The sequence below is a fragment of the Acinonyx jubatus genome, chromosome A2 (genome assembly GCF_027475565.1).
Source record: "Acinonyx jubatus isolate Ajub_Pintada_27869175 chromosome A2, VMU_Ajub_asm_v1.0, whole genome shotgun sequence".
NCBI lineage: Eukaryota > Metazoa > Chordata > Mammalia > Carnivora > Felidae > Acinonyx > Acinonyx jubatus.
In genome coordinates this window covers 148,850,703-148,874,223 of record NC_069383.1, presented here as the reverse complement: position 1 = coordinate 148,874,223, position 23,521 = coordinate 148,850,703, and the positions used below count along the sequence as shown (strand labels likewise).

General features: G+C 38.9%; 1 protein-coding gene across 4 annotated transcripts in view; it reads right to left on the bottom strand.

Annotated features, from left to right (window-relative positions):
• Positions 1-23,521, bottom strand: part of SMARCC1 (SWI/SNF related, matrix associated, actin dependent regulator of chromatin subfamily c member 1) — a 171,892-nt gene that overhangs the window by 128,776 nt on the left and 19,595 nt on the right. For all 4 annotated transcript variants that reach the window (XM_027038580.2, XM_027038581.2, XM_027038582.2 and 1 more), the window contains exons 3-6: positions 15,801-15,886; positions 6,878-6,959; positions 5,665-5,757; positions 3,337-3,406 (exon numbers count right to left, since the gene is read on the bottom strand). In XM_027038580.2, the coding sequence (XP_026894381.1) occupies positions 3,337-3,406; positions 5,665-5,757; positions 6,878-6,959; positions 15,801-15,886 (331 nt within the window). The remainder of the gene's footprint in view (positions 1-3,336; positions 3,407-5,664; positions 5,758-6,877; positions 6,960-15,800; positions 15,887-23,521) is intronic.

Here is a 23,521-nt window from a genome sequence, read left to right as displayed (position 1 = left end):
CAGCTCAGGTCATGATCTCACGGTCCATGAGTTTGAGCCCTGCGTCAGGCTCTGTGCTGACAGCTCAGAGCCTGGAGCCTGCTTCGGATTCTGTATCTCCCTCTCTCTCTGACCTTCCCCCGTTCATGCTCTGTCACTCTCGGTCTCAAAAATAAATAAACGTTAAAAAAAAATTTAAAAAAAGAATACTAAATCTATCTTCAAAGGTTGTGCAGCTTTTGGAGGTAAAGAAAAAAAAATCCTCCTTTTTACAAGTGACTTTGATAGAAAGAAACTATGGCACTGATTGCCTTTGGAAGTTTGCCTGGTAGCAAAACTAACTAAAGGTTAAAGATGTAAATCCACATTCTTCCCAGAGATGATTATAAGCTACACAGAACCAATAAAACAACCAGTTTTATGAGTAAAAATTAGTCCAAACTGAGGACAGATACATAACTCTCACAACTCAACAATAAAGACATAGTCTAACTAAAAAATAAGCAAAGGATCCTAATATTTTACCTCTATACTTTTGCTTATTTTGCATTCTCTTCTAGGATGCCATACCCAAAATCTTACCAAAAGATTAAGGCCAATTAAATAACACATTTTATTTAAAATTTTAACTAATCCTCATTAAAGACATGTGGCATTTTTGAGGATTTTACAACACAGTTTCTAATGTGTTTCTGGCTGGTACTGCTATCATCTACACACTTACCTGAAACAAATACATGTAGGGAGCCCAGCACAGGGCTTTGCTAAGGGTCAACATTTACCTGACAGTCCGTTACTCTAAGGTAAATCATACAGTGTGCACAATCCTGTCTTATTGATTATACTAGAGTAGAATATTATCAGTAGTTAGAGCAACTGTAGTGCTGTAACTACTGATAATATCAAGCAAGCATCAGTACGCAGTAAACTAGGTTGTATTAAACCAAGGAGAAAAATAAAACCAGCACCAGTAAGGAATCACTAGTAGCTTGTATAACAATTACAGGTCAAATCTTTTGTAAAAGGTGATTTTTTTCATAAAGTTCACATGTTAAAAGTTTTTTTATCAGTCTTATTGGAGAAACAGAGCCTGCAACAGAAATCAGTATTCTAATACCACAGCAATCCACTACCCCCATCTAGTGGAGATCAGTGGCTATTACCTAACAGGATAAAGGCTGAGAACCTGTTCAACAATGAAGGATGAAGTTTCTCACTTTATAAAAGCACAACAATCACAGGGCTGAGATTCTGACTGTAACAAATAAAATCAAACTTTTAGTTATCACACTGATGATGTAAAGACCTAAATGTAACAGCAAAACTAAAGTCTCAGAAGAGGAGACAGGTTGTAAAACTTCAGGGCTCTGGATGAGGCAATGGTTTCTTAGATTTGACACCAAACACAGAAGCAACAAAGCAACCAAACAAACCTAACCTAACCTCCTGTAATTGTTTTCAATACCTGTAGGATCCGTAGCAATGTCTCCCTTCCATTCTCTACTTTGTTTTCTTTTTTTCCCTGCTTATTTGCAGAACAATTGCAATAGCCTCATTGATCTTTTCTGAGAGCCATTTCTGACACTGCTGAGCACACCTTGCTGTTTATTTCCCACATCATTAAGTTTTGTCTGTAATTATTTCCTTCTTTCTTTAGGTTAATTTGCTATTATTTTTCCAATTTCATAAGAAAGATGTGTGCACCACCGATTCTTCAGTCTTTCTTTCCTAATATACAACTTTTAAAAAATGTTTATTTACTGGGGCACCTGGGTGGCTCAGATGGTTGAGCCTCCAACTTTGGCTCAGGTCATGACCCCACAGTTTTAGTTCAAGCCCCACATCAGGCTTACTGCTGTCAGCGCAAAGCCCGCTTCGGATCCTCTGTCCCCCTCTCTCTGCCCCTCTCTTGCTTGTGCTCTCCCAAATATAAATAAATTTTTTTTTTAAATGTTTATTTGAGAGAGACAGAGAGAGAGAGAGAGAGAGAGAGAGAGAGAGAGAGAGAGAGAGAGAGAGAGACAGCACAAGAGCACAAGATGGGGAAGGGCAGAGAGAGAGGGGGAGAGAGAGAATCCCAAGCAGGCTCCACTCTATCAACGCAGAGCCCGATCTCGCAAACTGTGAGATGATGTATGACCTAAGCCAAAATCAAAAGGTGGATGCTTAAGGGGCGCCTAAGTGGCTCAGTCAGTTAAGCGTCCAACTTTGGCTCAGGTTAGGATCTCACAGCTTGTGGGTTCAATCCCCCGCAATGGGCTCTGTGCTGACAGCTTAGAGCCTGGAGCCTGCTTTGGATTCTGTGTCTCCCTCTCTCTGCCCTCCTCCCCGGCTTGTACTTTGTCTTTCTCTCTTCTCAAAAATAAACAAACATTAAAATTAATTAATTAATTTTAAAAAAAAAAGAGAGAGAGAGAGATGCTTAAAAGACTGAGCCACCCAGGTGCCCTCCTAACATACACATTTAAAAACATACATTTCTCTCTGGACACAGCTTCAGCTGCATCCAACAGAATGTTCTTGCACTTTATTATTCATTTCATAATCATTTAATTCTGAAGATTTTCTACTTCCATTGTAATTTCTTCTTTGCCCCATGGATTACTTGGCAATGCGTTTCTTAATTTTCAAACATATAGGGATTGTCTGGTAATCTTTTTGTTCCTGACTTCTAGCACAATTGCACTGGTCAAGAAAAAGTACTGAGCATGGGGCAATTAGCAACTCAAACCTGACATAATTTGGCTTCTTATATAGATGTCCTACAGGGATAGGTTATATTAACCAGAAGACTTGAGCCCTATAAGAGATGGGCTTCTCAAATTAATGTGGTTAACTTATTAATTCATATTTTCTTTCTCAACAAATCAGTTTCCATAGCTCTATAGAACTCAGGCCACTAACAAAATCAACTTTCAGGATAGCAGAAGTAAAAGTTCAGAATCTGAACCATTTTACATTCACCAAACTAAAATATAGTAGGCCTTGTTCAGACAGCCACTAAGCCCATCTTCCCCAGAGATGTTCTTTCATTTTGCAATGTCTCTTAATTTTGAGAACACAAGCAACATAGCAAACATTAACAAAGTTAATACATAAAGCATGTCTAAACTTAACACCCAGATAATATAACCGACAAAGAAATAAATAAAAGTCCAATGATTAGAAAGTTGGACATCACAGAATTAGTTTGCTTATTAGCCAATTCAGCAAAAACCAGAAAACTACATTTAAATAATCTGTATAAGTTACTTAGTACTGCAAGTCTCTTCTGCAAAACATGGGTTATATCGTTTAAATAAATCTGATAAAATTTAAAATCTAGTGAAACGAGTTCACAACCAACAATGAACTTACCATCCTCTTGAGAGGAAGGATATGGATAAATGTGGTGGGAAGCCTTTGACTTCTCATCAGTAAATGTCCCCTGGAAAACAAATGAATAAGCAACATAAGAGTAAAGCACATGGCTAACAAAGTATGCAACGCCAGATGCAACCTGCCTGAGAATCTCCAAGACATTACTCTGTGTTTTAAGACTGTAATATTTTTATTATTTTTAGTCCAGGAAAAGGATAATTGTTAATAAAAACAAATAAAAACACATAAATTATCTACAGACACAGTTTATATTGTATAGAAAAATCATGCAAGTGCCTCTGGGCTAATTCCCTATCTCTCTCTAGGTAATCTTACCAGGAGTATGAGTACTTCTAATTCTAAAAGTCACTCCAAAGTCATCACAAATCCTAAGTTTTTTTTGTGCTTCAGTGTCTTCTGTGACATACAGTGGTAATAATACGTATTTCACAAGATTTTGTTGCAATTTAGCAAAGACTGGTGACAGGTACTCAAACAATGGAGTTACTGATGCATTCTGAATGTCAGAACAAAAGATTAATCATCAGTATTCAATGATATCATTAGCTTAAGGTCTCTTCTGTAAGACTCTATGAAACCAGGGAGATCTTTACATCTCTCTAGAGGTTATCCCTAGTGAACAATCACGAAGCCAACCAGATTTCTGAAGAAAAACGGCAACTGAATGTTCAGTGTAAACTGTAGGAAAATACTAAGTTTCTTCCAGGATGACCTGGTAGCAAGAAGAATATAGCTAATTCCAGCTTGAAGGCAATAGCCAACAGGCTAATTTGTTCCATTTTTGCCTTCTAACATTCCACATGTAATTAAACTACACTTGGGGCACCTGGATGGCTCAGCTGGTTAAGCATCTGACTTCAGCTCAGGTCATGATTTCACAGCCTGTAAGTTCAAACCCTGCATCAGGCTCTCTGCTGTCAGAAGAGTCTACTTTGAATCCCTTGACCCCCTCTCTCTCTCTCTGCTACTCCCCTGCTCACTCGCATGTTGCTTTCTCTCAATAATAAATAAAACTTTTAAATAAACTACATTTGACAGCCACTCCAATGAATAGTCCAGAAGAGAAATGAAGATTAAGTGACTTGTTCCAAATCCTAATGTTAAGTGAGAAGAGCAACCAGACTTGAGACAGTAGGGTCAGTATATGTAAGGACCATAGTAAATCTCCAAATGTAAGCAATATTAGAAATCCTTACTTCAGGGGCGCCTGGGTGGCTCAGTCAGTTAAGCGTCTGACTTTAGGTCAGGTCATGATCTCACAGCTTGTGAGTTCAAGCCTCCCATCGGGCTCTGTGCTGACAGCTCAGAGCCTGGAGCCTCCTTTGGATTCTCTGTCTCCCTCTCTCTCTGCTCCTCCCCTACTCATGGTCTCTCTCTCTCTCAAAAATTAATAAATATTAGAAAAACTAGAATAGACAATATGAACCAAGAGCCTTAAAAAAGTTTAAAAATTTTTTAAAAAGACATCCTTGCTTTAGGAACTCAGAAGATATTTTACTAATTACTGAAACATAATTCCACTGGCAATCTTTCTTGTAGCAGAAAGAAGAAAGATTATTTCAGGAGGCTTCTCAACTAACCCTAAGGATTAGTAACACTTTGTCACTCAAATGTTGTTTTGGAAACAGCATCTGGTTGTCCTCAGCTAGTTTACCATGATAAGGGTTTGCTTACAGTTCAGCCATGTGTAGTCACAAACCTACATGCAGTAAATACCCTAGGTCTCAACCTAACATGAGGCTCAAGGAGGGAGAGAAAGATGTCCGAAGATAGCACTGGTATGTGTGAATCAAAACAAAGTAAGCTTATGAGGAAAACAGAATTTTCCAGTTCGCATATACAAATACAACACATATCAAAGAGGCAGGCAATGAGGGAAGACAGGTTTACTGTAAACAATATTTGATATCCTACCAACAACTGTGTCATCAACTCCTACTCTGTGATTCAGACCACAGTCTCTTTAAATTACATAAGCACATTTCACAATAAGACTATAATAACTCCATACCAATGACTCTTAAATGCTAATCTTGGATATACATGTGCATCAAATCACCACATGGTACACCTTAAACTTCCACAATGTTATGTGTCAACTGTACCTCAATAATGTTAAATAGGAAAATGCTAGTCTAGGCTAAGAATTAGAGGTGAGTGGAAGAGAAAAAAACTTGGTACTGTAAGAACCAAAAAGAGATAACTCATTTAAAGCAGACATATACAGAAACTAAAAGACGTTATAATTGAGATTTATAAGAAGCTTACTACTACACACTTTTCTGAAGTGATCATGTCTATTACCTGATGTCGTTTGATGATATCTTTCAATTTGTTAGCCAACTTCAGATCAATGTCTGGAATGAGGTAGATGCTGGGTCTGGTCAGACAATTGCTCTGAGGAAGAAAAAAGAGATTTTGGAATTCTCTTGGTTTTGAAATGATATCACATTACTCATGAATTCCCTAATGGCAAAAATTGACATTCAAAGCCACAGTGCTTAAAATAGGAAGATGTTTTTTAATATAGACTGCAGAAGTCTCATCTCAATATAAAAGCTAAGTGTTCAGCAGGCCACTTAATGTTATCCCCAGATCCTTTCTCTGCAGCTAAGTACACCCAGACAAAAAATGTTGGGAATCACAACCTAAAGAAATTCATCATATTTTTCATTAAGGTACCACACTGACATATTGGTACTCCTATAGCCAATCTCACCTGAACTGACGTTAACAGCCCAAATCTAATGTAGAGTTTCCACCTACACCTTTAACTGGGGGGCGGGGGGTAGGGCTCAGGGGGAGATGTCCATTTTGGCTCACTGTGTAAGTTACTTAAAAACAAAGGCTGTAGATTATAGCTCTTTTTCCCATTTCTAACCTTACAAATAGCAGTGATTACAACATGCATATTTTAACTCCTCAAATCATCACCAAAAATCAACGTACTAACCATAAAACAGTTATTTCATCTGTGAGACAAGTTTCAGGCATTAAGTTTCTGATAATACCTAGTGAATTCTTGCCAGCTGCTTTTCCCCAGGAAGGCTAATTCAGTTCAGTTTAACATTAAAAACTACCAATCAATAAAAATATTAGGAAAGAAAAGAAGAAAATTAAGTGTTCTCTCTTCCATGTTATATCTACTTGGGGAAATAAGATCTATATTAATGGCACAACCATGAAACATATCCAAAGAAAAGGGCTGTATAAATGAGTGACCAGTAGATTGAGAGTGTTTATGTTAGATATGAAAGAGATTCAAATAATGGATTAGTTGAAATAAAGAAAATACCATAGATTCTTTTGTCAGAAGTTTAGGATCAATATTCTATAAATGACAAGTTTTAGTCATATTTTATATAGCTCTAATCCCCCAAAACCCATAAAAATAATGGAACAATAGATTTCAGAAATTTTTTCTTCCTTTGATCTTTTGGCAATCCAATAAAGCCAATCACAGAACTGAAAGTATATTAAAGGAAAAAAATTTTAATAATTTAACTTCCTGAGTTACCTGCACCAATGTTTTTTCAATATTCATAAACATTTCAACGTTACGATCCATTCGAGATGGATTCTGTAGATCAAACCTACGCCTAAAAGAGAAGAAAATCATTAATTTGTTCTCTACCTTAAACAAAAGTGAAAACTTAGTTTTAGCACTCAACAAAAACGAATTTGCAAAGATTCAGAAATTAAAATAGCACTCTAAAACCATGAGGGTATTTTCTCAGTAGTGTAAGAAAGCAAGGTCAACATCACAAAATATTAAATGTTGTGACATTAAGATCCACTCCAGTCAAAATGAAGTACTAATTCCATGAAGTATCCCATTACCCTTAAATCTAAAATATTTTACATCATAAAGAATAGGAACCCACAGATCTAAAGACAGTGAACTACTATACCATTCTTTAAGTGTAAGGAAAGTTTATCTACTTTATATGTGCTTCAAAGTCATTTGTTCAAATTCAACAGTGTCTGTGCTCTCTTTGAGCCTACTATTGCCCTAAATGTGGTAAAATTCATCTATTTACCTTTTCTCTTTTCTTCATGTCTTTTTATGTAAGTACCCAAGCATAACATTCTGCTATTGTCTGCCTATTCTCAGTCACTTCCACATGATTCTGAATGTTTCTTTTTCCCTATTTTTTATTCAACACTAACTTTAATTTTGCTCAGTGATTGAGAGCGTGTGCACTGTGGAGTCCAATTGCTTTGGGTTCTAATCCTGACCCCATTTTTATTTATGTAGTCTGGAGTGATTTACTAATCCAAGGATCAATTTCTTCATGAGTAACAATGGCCCATAAGGTTTTTGTGAAGGTTAAATTAGGTATACATGCTAAGGGCTTGAGACAGTATTTATGCTTAGTCTCTAAGTGATTAATCAATGTTAAACTACGGTTATAACATTCTTAAATCATTACTACCATGTGCTAGCTAGGATTAGGCAATCTGCGTCTAGAGCTCATGCTCTCTCAGATCATCCTGTTTTATCCTGGAAATGCTCCCCACACTTCCAACCATTTTTCCCCACTCTGCAGCCTTTCTTGGATGTCACTACCTACTCCATGGACCTGATACTATCACCTCCAGGGCCTATCACAAGCCATTTTCCCTACGAAGTTATTCCTGTCTTCTGTCATGTTCCTAATATATCCTGTGCACACTGCTGTTACGGGCCCACAACAGAATCATCTTGTTTGTAAGACATCTCATTTGATGCCTTCAGAGCAAAGACCAGGTTTTTTGAAAATTGTCCTATGTATCCTTAGTGGCTAACAGAATGTGTGGCTTTATAAAGCAAACCATTCAGGAAATTTTTATTATGACTAAGGTCTAATATTTATTATGACTTTTTCATTAGTGTGCTAGGACAAGACTGAAATGTTTCCTGAAGAATTCCAATTCGGAAATTAAGCAAAGTGTCCACTAAAGCCCAGAAACAGGTAATTCAGAATAGAAGTAGTTGCAGCTTCAAAAATGGCATGTATATGTAAGAGGGACCTTTGTCCCAAGTAACTATATCTTGATTTAACCTTGGTACACAGAACTTTTTCTTAAACTCCATTTTTGGGGTTGTTTAGTATTCTCCTTCCCTAACCTCTTCCAAGCAATTTCCATTAACTGGCAGAACTAAAGAAAAACACACGACTAACTAGGACAACCCTATTAGAGCAGACAGGGGTTCTTTCAGCAAAACAAAAGGAGAGACATGTGAGTGTCTCCCCTTTCTAAAGAAGGGGTCACAAATAGGCTTCTGATAACAAAAGAACTATGTCTAAAAATGTCTCACTTCAGAGTGGCTTACTTAACACTTTACCCATTTCGTTATTCATAAACTGCTTCCTTACTAAATAAATAAATGAGGCTGATGCACCTGGGTGGCTCAGTCGGTTAAGTGTCCGACTTCGGCTCGGGTCATGATCTCATGGTTCGTGAGTTCAAGCCCTGCGTCGGGCTCTGTGCAGACAGCTCAGAGACTGGAGCCTGCTTTGGAATCTCTGACACCCTCTCTCTCTGTCCCCCCCTCCCCTGCTCATGCTTGATCTCTGCCTCTCAAAAAATAAATGCTAAAAAACAGAAAAATTTAAAAAATAAATGAGGCTAAAGGAAATTATCTCTCCTAGAAATCTGAGAAATAGTTTGAAAGTAGCCGTTAAACAAATTAAAATAGGGTTGCCTGGATTTACCTGCAAATGAAGATGAAAAGCTAAATGCACCTGGTAATAGAGAAAGAATCAAGAATTTATTCTAGCTTTCTGATTATTGGTGAGTTAAATTTCTCAGTATTCCAGCTAGTAAGTGAAGAAGGAATGAGAGAATAACAGTCTTACAAAAAATTACTAAAATAAGGAGCTGTATCTATACATTATAATATCTACCTTTAAAAAAAATTTTTAAGTGTTTTATCTTAGAGACAGAGAGACAGAGAGAATGAGTGGGGGAGGGGGCAGAGAAAAGTGGAGACAAAGAATCTGAACCAGGCTCCAGGCTCTGAGCTGTCAACACAGAGTCCCACACAGGGCTCGAACTTGTGAACCACGAGATCATGACCTGAGTCAGACACTTAACCAACTGAGCCATTCAGGCACCCCTACATTATCTCTTTTCTATTTTTTTTTTCAAAATATGAACACTACCACTTAATAACATTGTAATGACAGCATGATTCTAGGCACTGAACATCAGCTTCTGTCTATTAAAGCAGAAACAAGATATTCTATGTCTCCAGAGAAAGGAACACCACAGTGTCTATGAAGTACTGTTGCCAAAAACAAAACAAAACAAAAGAAAATCAGACTAAGCTTCTAACTACCACATTTCTAGAAATTTAGAAAGACTATGGTAAATAATAAGCTAGGGACATATCAGCAAAATCTAGAACACAGAACATTCTATAAGAAAATTTGTTTCTGTAAAAAAAAAACAAAACAAAACTTGGAAGGATAAGAGCAAATGGAAAACTATTAATTTTCTTAAAGAGACTTAGTCATATCAACCACATGCCATATATGACTCTTGTTTGAATACCATCCATGAGATAATCAGGGAAACTTGAACACTAAGGGGGTATTTAATAACACTGAAATTTTTTTTTTAAGCTTATTTATTTTGATAGAGAGACAGAAAGAGCAAGCAGGGGAGGGGCAGAGAGAGAGGGAGAGAGAGAATTTCAAGCAGGCTCCATACTGTCAGCGTGAAGCCGAATGCAGGGCTTGAACTCACAAACCACGAGATCATGACCTGAGCCAAAACCAAGAGTCGGATGTTTAACTGACTTAGCCACCCAGGTGCCCCTATAACACTGAAAAATTAATGATAATTTTCTTAGTTGATAACAGTACATTATTATGCTCTTCAAAAAAGTCCTACGTTTGGGTGCCTGGGTGGCTCAGTCGGTTAAGCGTCCAACTTCGGCTCAGGTCATTATCTCCTAGTTCATGAGTTTGAGCCCCACATTGGACTCTGTGCTGACAGCTTGGGAGTCTGGAGACTGTTTCCGATCCTGTGTCTCCCTCTCTCTCTGCCACTCCCCCCACTTGCACTCTGTCTCTCTCTCAAAAATAAATAAACATTAAAAAATAAAAAATAAACCAATCCTATGCTTTTTTTTAATTTTTTTTTTTTTAACATTTATTTATTTTTGAGACAGAGAGAGACAGAGCATGAACGGGGGAGGGTCAGAGAGAGGGAGACACAGAATCTGAAACAGGCTCCAGGCTCTGAGCTGTCAGCACAGAGCCCGACGCGGGGCTCGAACTCACGACCGGGAGATCGTGACCTGAGCCGAAGTCGGACGCTTAACCGACTGAGCCACCCAGGCGCCCCCCCTATGCTTTTTAATAAGGGTACCTGGCTGGCTTAGTCAGTAAAGCATGTGACTCTTGATCTTGGGGTCATGAGTTCAAGCCCCACGTTGGGCACAGAGATTACTAGTATATCTAGATGAAATTATATAAAGGAGATGAAAGTAAATGACAATTCACTGTATTATTCTCTCTGCTTTTACATATAGTTTATATTTTCCACAATAAATAATATTTTCTACAATAAATAACTAAAATGGTTTGCCAGACAATGACTTAATAACATGAAAGATGAAAGCTTTCCTGATTCAGCAGCATGCTATGTAAGCAAAAGAGGTATTTGGGGCACCTGGGTGGCTTAGTCAGTTAGGCATCCGACTCTTGATTTCGTCTCAGATCATGATCTCATGGTTGGAAGATCAAGCCCCGCATCAGGCTCCATGCTAAGTGTGGAGCTTATTTAGGGTCTTCTCTCTGTCTCTGTGCCCCTCTCCCTAGCTCATGCTCGCTTGCTCGCTCTCTCCCTCTCTCAAATAAATATTTAAAAAAATTTTTTTAACTAAAAAAAAAAAACCTGAAATGAAGTCAGGTAAATATGGTATAACCTTTAGTTGAAAGATTTAATCTTACTTTGAAATTAACAAGAATATTTAAATAAGCTTTACTTTTTACAATATAGAAATCTAGATGTTCAAACTTACCCACAAGAGAAATACAAATTAAAAAACTAAAATTATAAAGTCTTTTGGGGCTTGTTTTTTTAATTAAACAGGCTCCACGCTCAATGTGAGGTTTGAACCCATGACCATGACACCAAAAGTCGCGTGGTCTACTGACAGCCATCCAGGCACCCCCCTACAAAGACTTTTTGAATCTTAATGCAGCCCTATAGAAAAGGCAACAAATGAACATGTTTCTCTCTAGCTTTTAAAACCTTTGGTCATGTAAAAAAATAAATAATAAATAAAACATTTGGCCACTTAGACTGTAAATATGAGCTGTCCACTGAGAATTTAATAATTAATGAGTCTTCTGCTTTGTTTTCCTCTGGCAATCTGCTGGGCAATGTCTCCTAGCAGCCCTTCAACCTGAAGCATTACATACTGTGTCTAAAGGGCCTTCATTAGCTGTATTGCTCTCATTTTGCTGACTCTTGTGACTACAGTCAGGGATGCTCTCTTCTCATTCTCAGCTACATATAGAAAATCCAGTCTGAATAAAAATAATCAACAATGGATCCTGGAGAATGAGTTTAACTCCTGTGAGAGGGGTGTGAAGGGCTTCTGAAGCAAACTTCTAAAAGGCAAGACAGGATGCCTGGGTGAGGGGATGGGCGAAATGGGTGATGGGCATTAAGGACAAGCATTAAGGATGAGCACTGGGTGTTACACGTAAGTGATGAATCACTAAATTCTATTCCTGAAATCATTATTGCACTATATGTTAACTTGGATTTAAATTTTTAAAAAATGGATAATTCTTCACAAAAGATCTAAACCATGTTTGTGCTAAAATGACAATCTCACTGACCAACATTTATCAAAATAAGGCCTGAGGACCACAGAGAGTGCTTTTTGAAAACGCAGATTCTCAGTTTTCACACCAAACTTAGTAGTTAATAATGTATGTCATGAAGCCCAGTCATCTGTATTTTTTAAAGATATTTCAAGTGGGGGCGCCTGAGTTAAGCATCCAACTCTCAATTTCGGCACAGGTCATGATCTCAAGGTTCCTGAGATTGAGCCCCGCAGGGGGCTCTGTGCTGACAATCAGAATCCCCTGCTTGGGATTCTCTCTCTCCCACTTTCTCTGTCTCTCTTTCCCTCTCTCACACACATGCTCTCTCTCTGATGAAAATAAACCTTAAAAGATAATAATTAATTAAAAGTACTCTGGTGCACTGGGTGACTGAGTCAGTTGAGTGTCCAACTTTGGCTCATATCATGATCTCATAGTTCATGGGTACAGGCACCATGTCAGGCTCACTGCTGTCAGAGCAGAGCCCACTTCAGATCCTCTGTCCCCACCACCCCCCGCCCCTCCTCCTCTCATGCTTACACTTACTCTCCCAAAAATAAATATTTTTTTAAAAAAAGGAAAAAAATAAAAGTACTCCAAGGGATTCCTGAAGTTTAAAAGCTACTAGCAGAGACTAACTTTTTGTGGTAATATCTGAAAAACAAAAATCAAAAGGAGACTTTAGGGTGTGGGGGAGATAAAAGCCGAACAACCAAGTCTTAAGGTAGAAAGAAAAGTAGGTCTGAGCTTGTCTGCAAGAAATGAAGGTCAGCAGCAAATCATGTCATAGGGGGAAAAAAGGCCACTTCTAAAGTTAAGACACAGCCTTAACTTTATGCTAAGCCTAGTTCACTACTGCCAAGCAAAACTAATAAAACACAGGATGCCTGAGTGGCTCAGCTGGTTAAGCATCTGACCCTTGATTTTGGCTCAGGTCATGATCTCAGTTTGTGGGATTGAGCCCCAGGTCAGGCTCTGCAATGCTCCCCTACCCCCTCTCTGCCCCTCCCCAACTCGCCTGTATGCACTTTCTCTCTCTCAAAATAGATTAAAAAAAAACCAAAAAACTAATAAAACAGGTGAACCTGGTGGCTCAGGTGGTTAAGCGTCCAACTTCAGCTCAGGTCATGATCTCCCAGTTCTGGGTTCCAGCCCTACATCAGGCTCTGTGCTAATAGTGCAGAGCCTGGAGCCTGCTTCAGATTCTGTGTCTCCCTCTCTATTTCTGCCCCTCCCCTGCTCAAGCTCTGTTTCTGTCTCTCTCTCTCTCTCTCAAAAAGTAAATAAACATGTAAAAAAAAAAACTAACAAAACACAAACAAAACATTTTCAATCAATAATCTCTTTTGGGACACCTGGGTGGCTCAGTCAGTTAAACGTCTAACTCTTGATTTCGACACAGATAGTGATCTCACGGTTTGTGACATCAAGCCCAGCATCAGGCTCCACACTTACCTTGGAACTTACTTAAGATTCTCCCCCCAGCCCCAACCCTCCCTGCTTGCATTTGCTCTCTCAACAAACAAACAAACAAACAAACAAACAAAAACAGACACCCAGAAAGATCAAACTCAAACACTCTGGAATCTTAATCTGTGTGGTCTATTCACAGAGATACTAATAATTACCTGGTGTTTCTACTCAACCACATAAATGATACTCCAGCTGGACATCACTGAAAGCTAAAAGACAGCAGGAAGCAAGAAAGAACCAAACAGAGTGTTTGGCTGAAAGAAGGAAATGAGCAAACTCTGGAGCCAGACTGTGAGGTTCAAGAGGACACAAACTAGGTTCACAGGGCTAATGCTGTGTGTGAGGAAACTTCAGGCACTGTCAAGTTGACAGGCCATTTAGACTCCAAATGGGTGGGTGGTTACTAAAATATGTACTGTCAGAGTGTAAGAGATCCATTCACTGCAAGTGTGTAAGTCACAGGAGGTGGGGAAAGGTGTGCATTGCAGTTAAGTGTCTAATTACGCCCCAAAGGGGAAGATTTTGGTACAATCTGAGTAAAAGTTTTGGGAAAATTCTTATTCCTCACTCCTCTTAAAGTCTCTTAATTTTATCCTTTCCTTCTTTTTTGGACCTTCTTTTAATTTAAGGACATTTTATTTTACATATCCTTCTAAACCACCTCAAATCCTTCCACATGAAAGTATTCTACTATACTGACACACAAAGCAAGTTCTGTAATATGTGACTTAGGAGAAGTCATTTCACTGTGGGACTGTCCTCTTCGAGTCCAGGTCAGGATTTGGGACACAAGCTGATCAAGAAATTAAGAAGAGAGTTCCATCTAGGAATCTAGAGCAAACAGTAGGGAACGGACCATGTATGACAGCAGTCAGACAGCCTGTCAGTCCTAGCTCGGGAACACCCTGTGAGAGTTACAGTACCACAGCCAGAAGCAGAGCTGCAAAACAGAAAGCTACTTCCGATGACAACACCCTCATGCTCGTTTCATCAATTAACCAGTATTAAACACCCACCTATACATAAAAAGTTTGGCAGATATACAAATTATTGTAAATAATTTACTTATAAACTTGTACTACTTATTGATGTGGACACTTATTTACATTTCCCAGCCGTAAAACACCGGATTAGCTTAACTTTACAGGAGTATTCTCCTGGAAAGATGCTAAGATTGAACTGCGCACAGACAACACAACTAAAACCACGAAACGACTTCGAGTCTACATACTCCAGCATCCCCTTACCCTCTGCCAGAGAAAGGACTCCCTACCCTCCCTGAACTCAGAACCATCACCCTGAAACACTCACTAGTCTCAGCAGCTCAACTTCCCACAAAGAGATGGCAAAAACCCCAGAGTTCAAGAGAGAAAAGAAAGCAAGCACCAGAGAGACAGCGTGAGAAAAGGGAAAAAGAAGAATGTAGGGAGAAGCAACAGTAATTCCCCTCCTTGCTGCATCACTGCCCTAGTAACCATGCTCCGGAGCCAGCTTCCTTTCATCCCTATCCTGAGGACACACATTACACATCTCTCATTCTGAAGAAATGTTCATCAGCAAAGTGTTCACCATAGCAGTTAACATTGCTATCTTTCGGGGGTGCCTGGGTGGCTCAGTCGGTTGGGCATCCGATTTCGGCTCAGGTCACGACCTCACAGCTCATGGGTCCGAGCCTCACATCGGGTTCTGTGCTAACAGCTCAGAGCGTAAAGCATGCTTCAGATTCTGCATCTCCCTCACTCTCTTCCCCTCCCCTACTCACGCTCCCCTACTCACGCTGTCTCTCAAAAATACATACACATTAAAAAAAAAACTATCTTTTGGCACAACTTAAGTTCACAATACATGTTCATACATTTCACAATGAGCCTACCTTCAAATTTGCTAACAGTTCACATTCATCTATTATATAGATACAACTATACATGAGAAATAACTTACCTAACAAGTGCAAAAGTTGTCTGATATTTTTCCTGGATGTAGGAACAAAGTAAATTCAAATGCCAGATAAAACTTTCACTTTGCAAATTATAATGTGCTTATAGAATTCTCTAACATCACACAAAGAAGAGGATTTAACATTAAATAACTTAAATAACACATCAAAACATACAAAGTAACACAAAAACTTACCATCCCTGTTCATTTTTATACTTGTAAGCAGCCCCAAGAATGTGACACAAGGTGCCTCCAGCTTTGAAATCCATGAAACATTTTGCCTAAAAATGATACAAGTTACACATGAGAAAAATAAAAGTTCTGACAAGATTACTCTGAGTATGTCTGAATTCAAAGTTTTATAAATGCAAAAGATATCAACAACTGCAAACTTAATAACCTCCTTAAATAATTCCTGGAACCAAATAAGGTTTTATAAAGAAATTTTTCCAAAAGTGGATTAAAAATTTTTTTAATTCAACTAACATTTTATTCTTTAAGCAAAGTCACTGAAAAACAAGATTTACAACAGACAAAATGTTTCAGCAGGAAACAGTAATGGACAGAATAGTGATATACTACAAATTCCGTTAGTAAATGTAAAATCTGATTTTTTGGGGTGCCTGGGTGGCTCAGTTGGTTAAGCGTCCAACTCCTGAATAATTTCAGCTCAGGTGATGATCTCATGGTTCGTGAGATTGAGCCCCACATCAGTTCTATGCTGACAGTATGCAGCTTGCTTAGGATCCTCTCTCTCTGCCTCTCCACTGTTCACTCTTTCGCTCTCAAAATAAATTTCATTAATTAATTAAAACCTGATTTTTAAAATTATAAAATTCTAGTAACAATTTCCAACAACAATTTTACTATAGAATAAGAAAATATTAGTATATGTTAGACTTTTTTCCCCAATTCCTGACTTTAAATTATACAAAAATTATAACTGAACTCTTGCTATAATATTTTAACGACCACTGAAACATGGTATAACTATAAATTATATGTAAACCCATAGCTGAAATCTGTACAATTTCAGCGAGGTGCACTTTATGGATTATAAAAGTAAAGCTCAAATAGTTTAAATGCTGAATGACTTCCATATTATGGAAGTAAAAGTTTCATATAAACTGATCATCAAATAGGCTAGTAAGATGAAAATATTAGAAATACACCATGCAAAGGCATCTAGGTGGCTCCTGTTAAGAATCTAACTCTAGGGGTGCCTGGGTGGCTTAGTCAGTTAAGTGTCCAACTTCGGCTCAGGTCATGATCTCATGGCTTGTGAGTTTGAGCCCCATGTCGGGCTCTGTGCTGACAGCTCAGAGCCTAGAGCCTGCTTTGGATTCTGTGTCCCTCTCTCGCTCTGCCCCTCCCCCACTCGTGCTCTGTCTCTCTCACAAGAATAAATAAAACATTAAAAAAAATTTTTTTTAATTTTAAAAAATCTAACTCTTGATTTCGGCTCAGGTCATGATTTCAGTTTGTGTGTGTGAGCCTCGCATTGCGCTATGAGCTGACAGCATGGAGATTGCTTGGGATTCTCTCACTCCCTCTCTCTGCTCTTCCCCTGTTTGCTCTCTCTCAAAATAAGTAAACATTTTTTTAAAAGATACATTAAAATATAAAAAAAATACACCCTGCATTTTTTCCTTGAAAATGATTCTTACAAAATAATACAATAAAAAGAACAGCATGATGTCAAATATTAAGAAGACAAAAAACAGAATGGCGTTTGCTAGGGGTTGGGGAGAGGGAGGAATGAGGAGTTACAACTTTTTTAAATTTTTTTTAACGTTTATTTATTATTGAGAGACAGAGAAAGACAGAGCATGAGCAGGGGAGGGGCAGACGGAGACACAGAACCCGAAGCAGGTTCAGGCTCTGAGCTGTCAGCACAGAGCCAGATGCGGGGCTCGAACTCACAAACCGCGAGATCATGACCTGAGCCGAAGTCAGACACTTAACCGACTGAGCTGCCCAGGTGCCCCTGGGAGTTTCTATTTAATGAGTACACAGTTTCTTTCTCTTTTTTTCCCTTAATTTTACTGATTTAGTTTTGAGAGAGAGAGAGAGTGCACGTGCAAGCAGAGGAGGGGCAATGACAGAGGGAGACCAAGAATCCAAAGCAGGCTCCAAGCTGTCAGTGCAAAGCCCAACGTGGGGCTCAAAGCCACAAACCGTGAGATCATGACCTGAGCCATAGTCAGACACTTAACCAACTGAGGCACCCAGGCACCCCAGAGTTTCAATTTGGAAAAATGACAAAGTTCTGGAGATGGATGGTAGTAACTGTTGGACTACAATGTGAATATAATAATAACGTCACTGAACTATACACTTAAAAGCAATTAAAATATTTTAGGGGTGCCTGGTTGGCTCAGTCAGTTGAGCATCTGATTCTTGGTGTCAGCTCAGGTTATTATGATCTCATGGTTCGTGGGATTGAGCTCTTCATCGGGCTTTGAGCTGCCATTGCAGAGCCTGCTTGGGAATGTCTCTCTCCCTCTCTCCCTTCTCCTACCCCATACTCGCTCATGCCCTCTCTCTCAAAATGAATAAACATTTTTTAAAAATAATTAAGGGGAGCATGGGTGGCTCAGTAGGTTAAGCGTCTGACCTCGGCTCAGGTCATGATCTCATGGTTTGTGAGTTTGAGCCCCGAATCAGGTCTGTGTCGACAGCTCAGAGCCTGGAGTCTGTTTCAGATTCTGTGTCTCCCATTCTCTCTCTGCCCCTTCCCTGCTTGCACTCTGTCTCTTTCTCTCTCTCAAAGATAAATAAACGTTAAAAAAATAATAATAAATTAAAAAAATAAAATACTATGGCAAAAAAAATGCTATGGCAGTTGAAAAATGTTTTAAAAAACAAAATATTTTCACTGTAGTGAAAATTAAATAACATCTTTAAAAACTGTCAGGGTGCTTGGGTGTCTCATTCAATTGAGCGTCCAACATCAGCTCAAGTCATAATCTCACAGTCCAAGGGTTCAATCCCCACATCGGGCTTTGCACTGACAGTGTGGAGCCTGCTTCAGATTCTCTGTCTCCCTCCCTCTCTCTCTGCCCTTCCCTCATTCATGTGCTCTCTCTTTCTCGAAAATAAACATTAAAAAAAATTTTTTAATAAATAAAACTATTAAGAAGAATCATTAAGATGAGCTCTTCCAAATTAAGCTAACAAGTAAGCCCTCCAAGTCATTCTGGTTATCCTTTTGCTTTTTAAATACATGAGTTGGAGTTCCTAATATCTTGCCCAACACAATTAATTCCCAGTACATCCCAAATGTTGCATTACATATTCTTAAATACATCCAGGTGCAATTCTTATCACTGACAACATGTTATTTATCTGAGAAAATGCACAAGTTATTACAATTTTGTAGTTTTGGCATCTTAAATGAGAATAATATGCTGGGAGGTATCTTCAAGAGTAGAATGAAATTAGTTCTCCTCCTAAGCCTTCCCTGAACCCCTAGAGACTAGACTAAAATGCTCTTTCCAACCACACATGCATATCACTACAGTACATATGCAAACCACTCACAGCAGAATACTGAAATGACTGTAGATTTATCTGTAATATGAAGTCCTTGAGGACAGGAGCAGTGTCTTATTCAAATATTTAACATCAGTATTCAGCAAAGTGCCTGCTAATGTAGGTACTCCATAAAACTTTCCTCAACAGGTCAAGTGTACTATGATCATTTAAAAGTTCATAGTCGTGCTACATATCGATCAGACCAGAACATTATTATCAGATACATTCTTACGACAGACACAGTAACTTCTATCAACCACCACAGGAACAAGTAATGACTGAAGAAATAGAAACTGAGACTTCCAATTTTCCAGAAGTAACATCTGAATAAAGGGCAAGAGGGAAGCTCAGGAACCTGTCAATGGCACTAGTTCCAGTAACAAGCACAAAAAGGAAAACACCTGTAAAAGTGTGGCAAAAAAACCCCAAAAAGGGACACTCACCACACATCAAGGATTCCTAGTGCTAGCATGGAAATGGATTTGGGATTCTGGTTCTAATGATAAGCTCAGTATCAAAATCACCAGGGTAAAAAAGCAGATCAGAGTCAGGGGATGGAAAGCTGGAAGCAGACACAGGAGAATTCCCAGGCACCCCTATTGGACCCTAACTGTATTTCCTCACTCAACCCTCATCCCAACCACCGCCACCCTGAATGAAGAGGCCTTGCCCTCACTGACACTGGATGTTATTCAAACACAAGAGAAGCATGAATTGTTAATTGTAAATTCCTCTTGATTAGTGCTGAAAAACTTAAAGAATAAAAGGACAAGAGGATACCCAAACTTGAGCTTTCCAGAGCCAGCGAGATGCTACTTTGTGTAAGTTATCTCAGCAGCTACACACCCCAATCAGAGACTGGGGGTCAAGGACAGCTCTAATAGGTTGCTTCTATTCCCAGCTATGTGACTACACTGCTTTTGATAAGCTGTTCCATCTCTGGTTAACTAACTGGGAAATTTAATCTAATCTTATTCTGGATGTATGTAAGTGGTCTCATCCTGCCTAATTATAGTCCACCAAAAATTCTGCTGAGCTGATGAAAGGGAGAAAAGATAAATTTAACTGCGATACTCAGAAATGCTTAAAATCTGTGCCACAGTGTCCTTATTTCTTTGGCTTATTTATTAAAGACAAGGTAGTGCTAACAACTGGAAAAAAGAGGAGGAGGAGGATGTATACATGGGTAGGGAGAACACACATACATAATGCCATGTTCTGGTCTATTCATCAACATGATGGTGCAGGAATAGACCTAAGCAAGGGAGGACATTAGAACTAAAACAATCATCCGCCACACACGCGGAGAAGCAGGGCTATCAAAATGTTGCATCAGTAGGGAAAGCATACATTGGAAAAAAATATCTGCCAGCCAAAATTCAAAGAGGATAACAAGCTTCCATCTCAAGACAATTTGAGTTTGGAACTTAACTAACCACTCAGTTAGGAAGTCCACACCAAATTAACATAAGAATTGGGCCTAAATTTAGCAGGTCCTCTGAAGTGCCTTAAAGAGCAAATTCTCAGCCCAGACCAACAGGATTCCCAGGTAAAATTCCACTGAAGGAAGTGCTGACATTCCAAAATTCAAATACACAAAAACTTTTTTTTCCTTTACATCAACAACAAAAAAGAAGAATCCTAATATTTCAGATAATAGAACAAAATGATAGGATTTGTATAACTGGAATATATAGAATGATTAAAAACACTAAAGAGGGGTGCCTGGGTGGCTTAGTTGGCTAAGCATCCAACTTTGGCTCAAGTCATGATCTCACGGTTCGTGAGGTCGAGCCCCACATCGGGCTCTGTGATGACAGCTCGGAGCCTGGAACCTTTTTTTTTTTTTTTTTTTTTAACGTTTATTTATTATTGAGAGACAGAGAGACACAGAGCATGAGCAGGGGAGGGGCCAAGAGATGGAGAGACACAGAATCTGAAGCAGGCTCCAGGCTCTGAGCTATCAGCACAGAGCCTGACGCAGGGTTCAAACTCACAAACCAAGAGATCATGACCTGAGCCGAAGCCTGACACTTAACCAACTGAGCCACCCAGGCGCCCCCTGGAGCCTTCTTCATATTCTGTGTCCCTCTCTCTCTGCCCTTCCCCCACTCGTGCTCTGTCTCTCTCAAAACTAAATAAACTTTAAAAAAAATTTTTTTTAAAAACACTAAAGAGAAAGATTTGAAAAATAAATACATGTAACTTCTGGCACATAAACATTCAATGAAAGTAAAAGCACACCTGTCAGGTTATATAGACTAGACAACCACACACAGAAGAGTAAAATTTAAAATTTCTTAGAAACTGTGAAGGACTTTTTTTTTTTTTTAATGTTTATTTTTGAGAGAGACAGAGTACGAACAAGGAGGGGCAGAGAGAGAGGGAGACACCCAGGCTCCCTAAAACTGTTAAGGACTTAAACCCTTAGCTTCAAGAAGCATATCAATTTTGAGGGGTATGTTAAAAGTATGTAATAAAACCTACACCTCAACACTATAACACAATTGCATAACAGTATAGACAAAGACATCTTAAAAGCAACCATAGGGAAAGAGAGTACCTAAAAAAAAAAAACAAAAACAAAAAACTGGACTGACAGATTTTTCATCAATAATCTTAGTAAGTTACAAAAAATATTACATGTTCTTAATGTAATCAAATTAGAAATTTTAATAAGAAAAAACCAATCATTCCAATTATCTTTTGAAATAATAATGCAAGGATTGAAGGAGAAATCAAAACAAATTAGAAAATACTTTAGAATTGAGGTGCCTGGGAGGGTCAGTCGGTTAAGCGTCCAACTTAAGCTCAGGTCATGATCTCATGGTTTGTGAGTTGGAGCCCCCATCGGGCTCTGTGCTGGCAGCTCAGAGCCCGAAGCCTGCTTCGGATTCTTTGTCTCCCTCTCTCTCTGCCCCTCCCCTGCTTGCGGCCACGTAACACACGCGCTCTCTCTCAAAAATACACATTAAAAAATTTAAATTTTTTTTTAATGTTTGTTTATTTTTGAGACAGAGGGAGACAGAGCACGAGTGGGGGAGGGGCAGAGAGCGAGGGAGACACAGAATCTGAAACAGGCTCCGGACTCTGAGCTGTCAGCACAGAGCCCGATGTGGGGCTCGAACCCACGAACCATGAGATCATGACCTGAGCCAAAGTCGCACACTTAACCAACTGAGCCACCCAGGTGCCCCTACACATTAAAAAATTAAAAAAAAAAAAAAAAAAAAGAAGAAAATAGTTTAGAACTAAATGATAGTGAAAACATCACACACCAAAAATATATGAGCCACAGCTGGAGATGAACAGGTTTAAAAGAAAAAAAAAAGGAATGCTGACCCCTACCCACATAATGCAGAGAACAATTCTAGATGGATTACAGTTGTAAAGGTGAAAGGTAAGACAATAAGGCTTCTAAAAGAAAACACAAATATATTTATGACTTTGGAGTAGGCACAGATTTAAAAAAGGGGCACTTAGGTGGCTCAGTCAGTTGAGTATCCCACTCTTGACTTTGGCTCACTCAGGTCATGATTGCAGGGTTGGGAGATCAAGCCCTGGGCTCCATGCTAAGCATGGAGCCTGCTTGGGATTCTCTCTCTCTCTCTCTCTCTCTCTCTCTGCACACTTCTCCCCTACTCTCTCTCTCTCTAATAAAAAAAGGGGGAGGTGCATAAAAAGCATTAATCACAAAAAAAAAAATTTCTCATAAATTACTCTATGTCAGGGATTGGCAAACTGTGGCCCACAGGCCAAATCCAGCCTGCTTTTGTTTATGCAAATAAAGTTTTACTGGAGAAAAGTCCATGCTCATTGTCTGTGGCTATGTTCACACAAGAGCAAAGATGAGAAGCTGCAGCAAAGACTACATATTTACTATCTGACCTTTTACAGATAAAACTATTTACCATTTGGCCTTTTACAGAAAAAGTTTACTGATATCTGCTCTATATTACAACTAAGAACCTCTGTTCACCCAAAAATATCCTGAGGAAAAAAAAAAAAGCTACCAAGAGGGTATTTGCAATAAATATTTCTGACACGGGGCACATAAGAAAAACTCCTTTTAAAAAAAATGAGAAAGAAACAATTTTTGGTGAGGATGCACACTGTTGGTGGGAATGCAAACTGGTGCAGCCACTATGTTAAATAGTATAGAGCTTCCTTAAAAAGGTAAAAACGACGGGGTGCCTGGGTGGCGCAGTTGGTTAAGCATCTGACTTGATTTTGGCTCAGGTCATGATCTCAGGGTCATGAGATCCAACTCCATACTGAGCATGGAGCCTGCTTAAGATTCTCTCCCTTCCTCTCTACCCCTCTCCCCCTCACTCTCTGTAAAAAATTAAAAATTAAATAAAAATAAATTTATTTTTTTA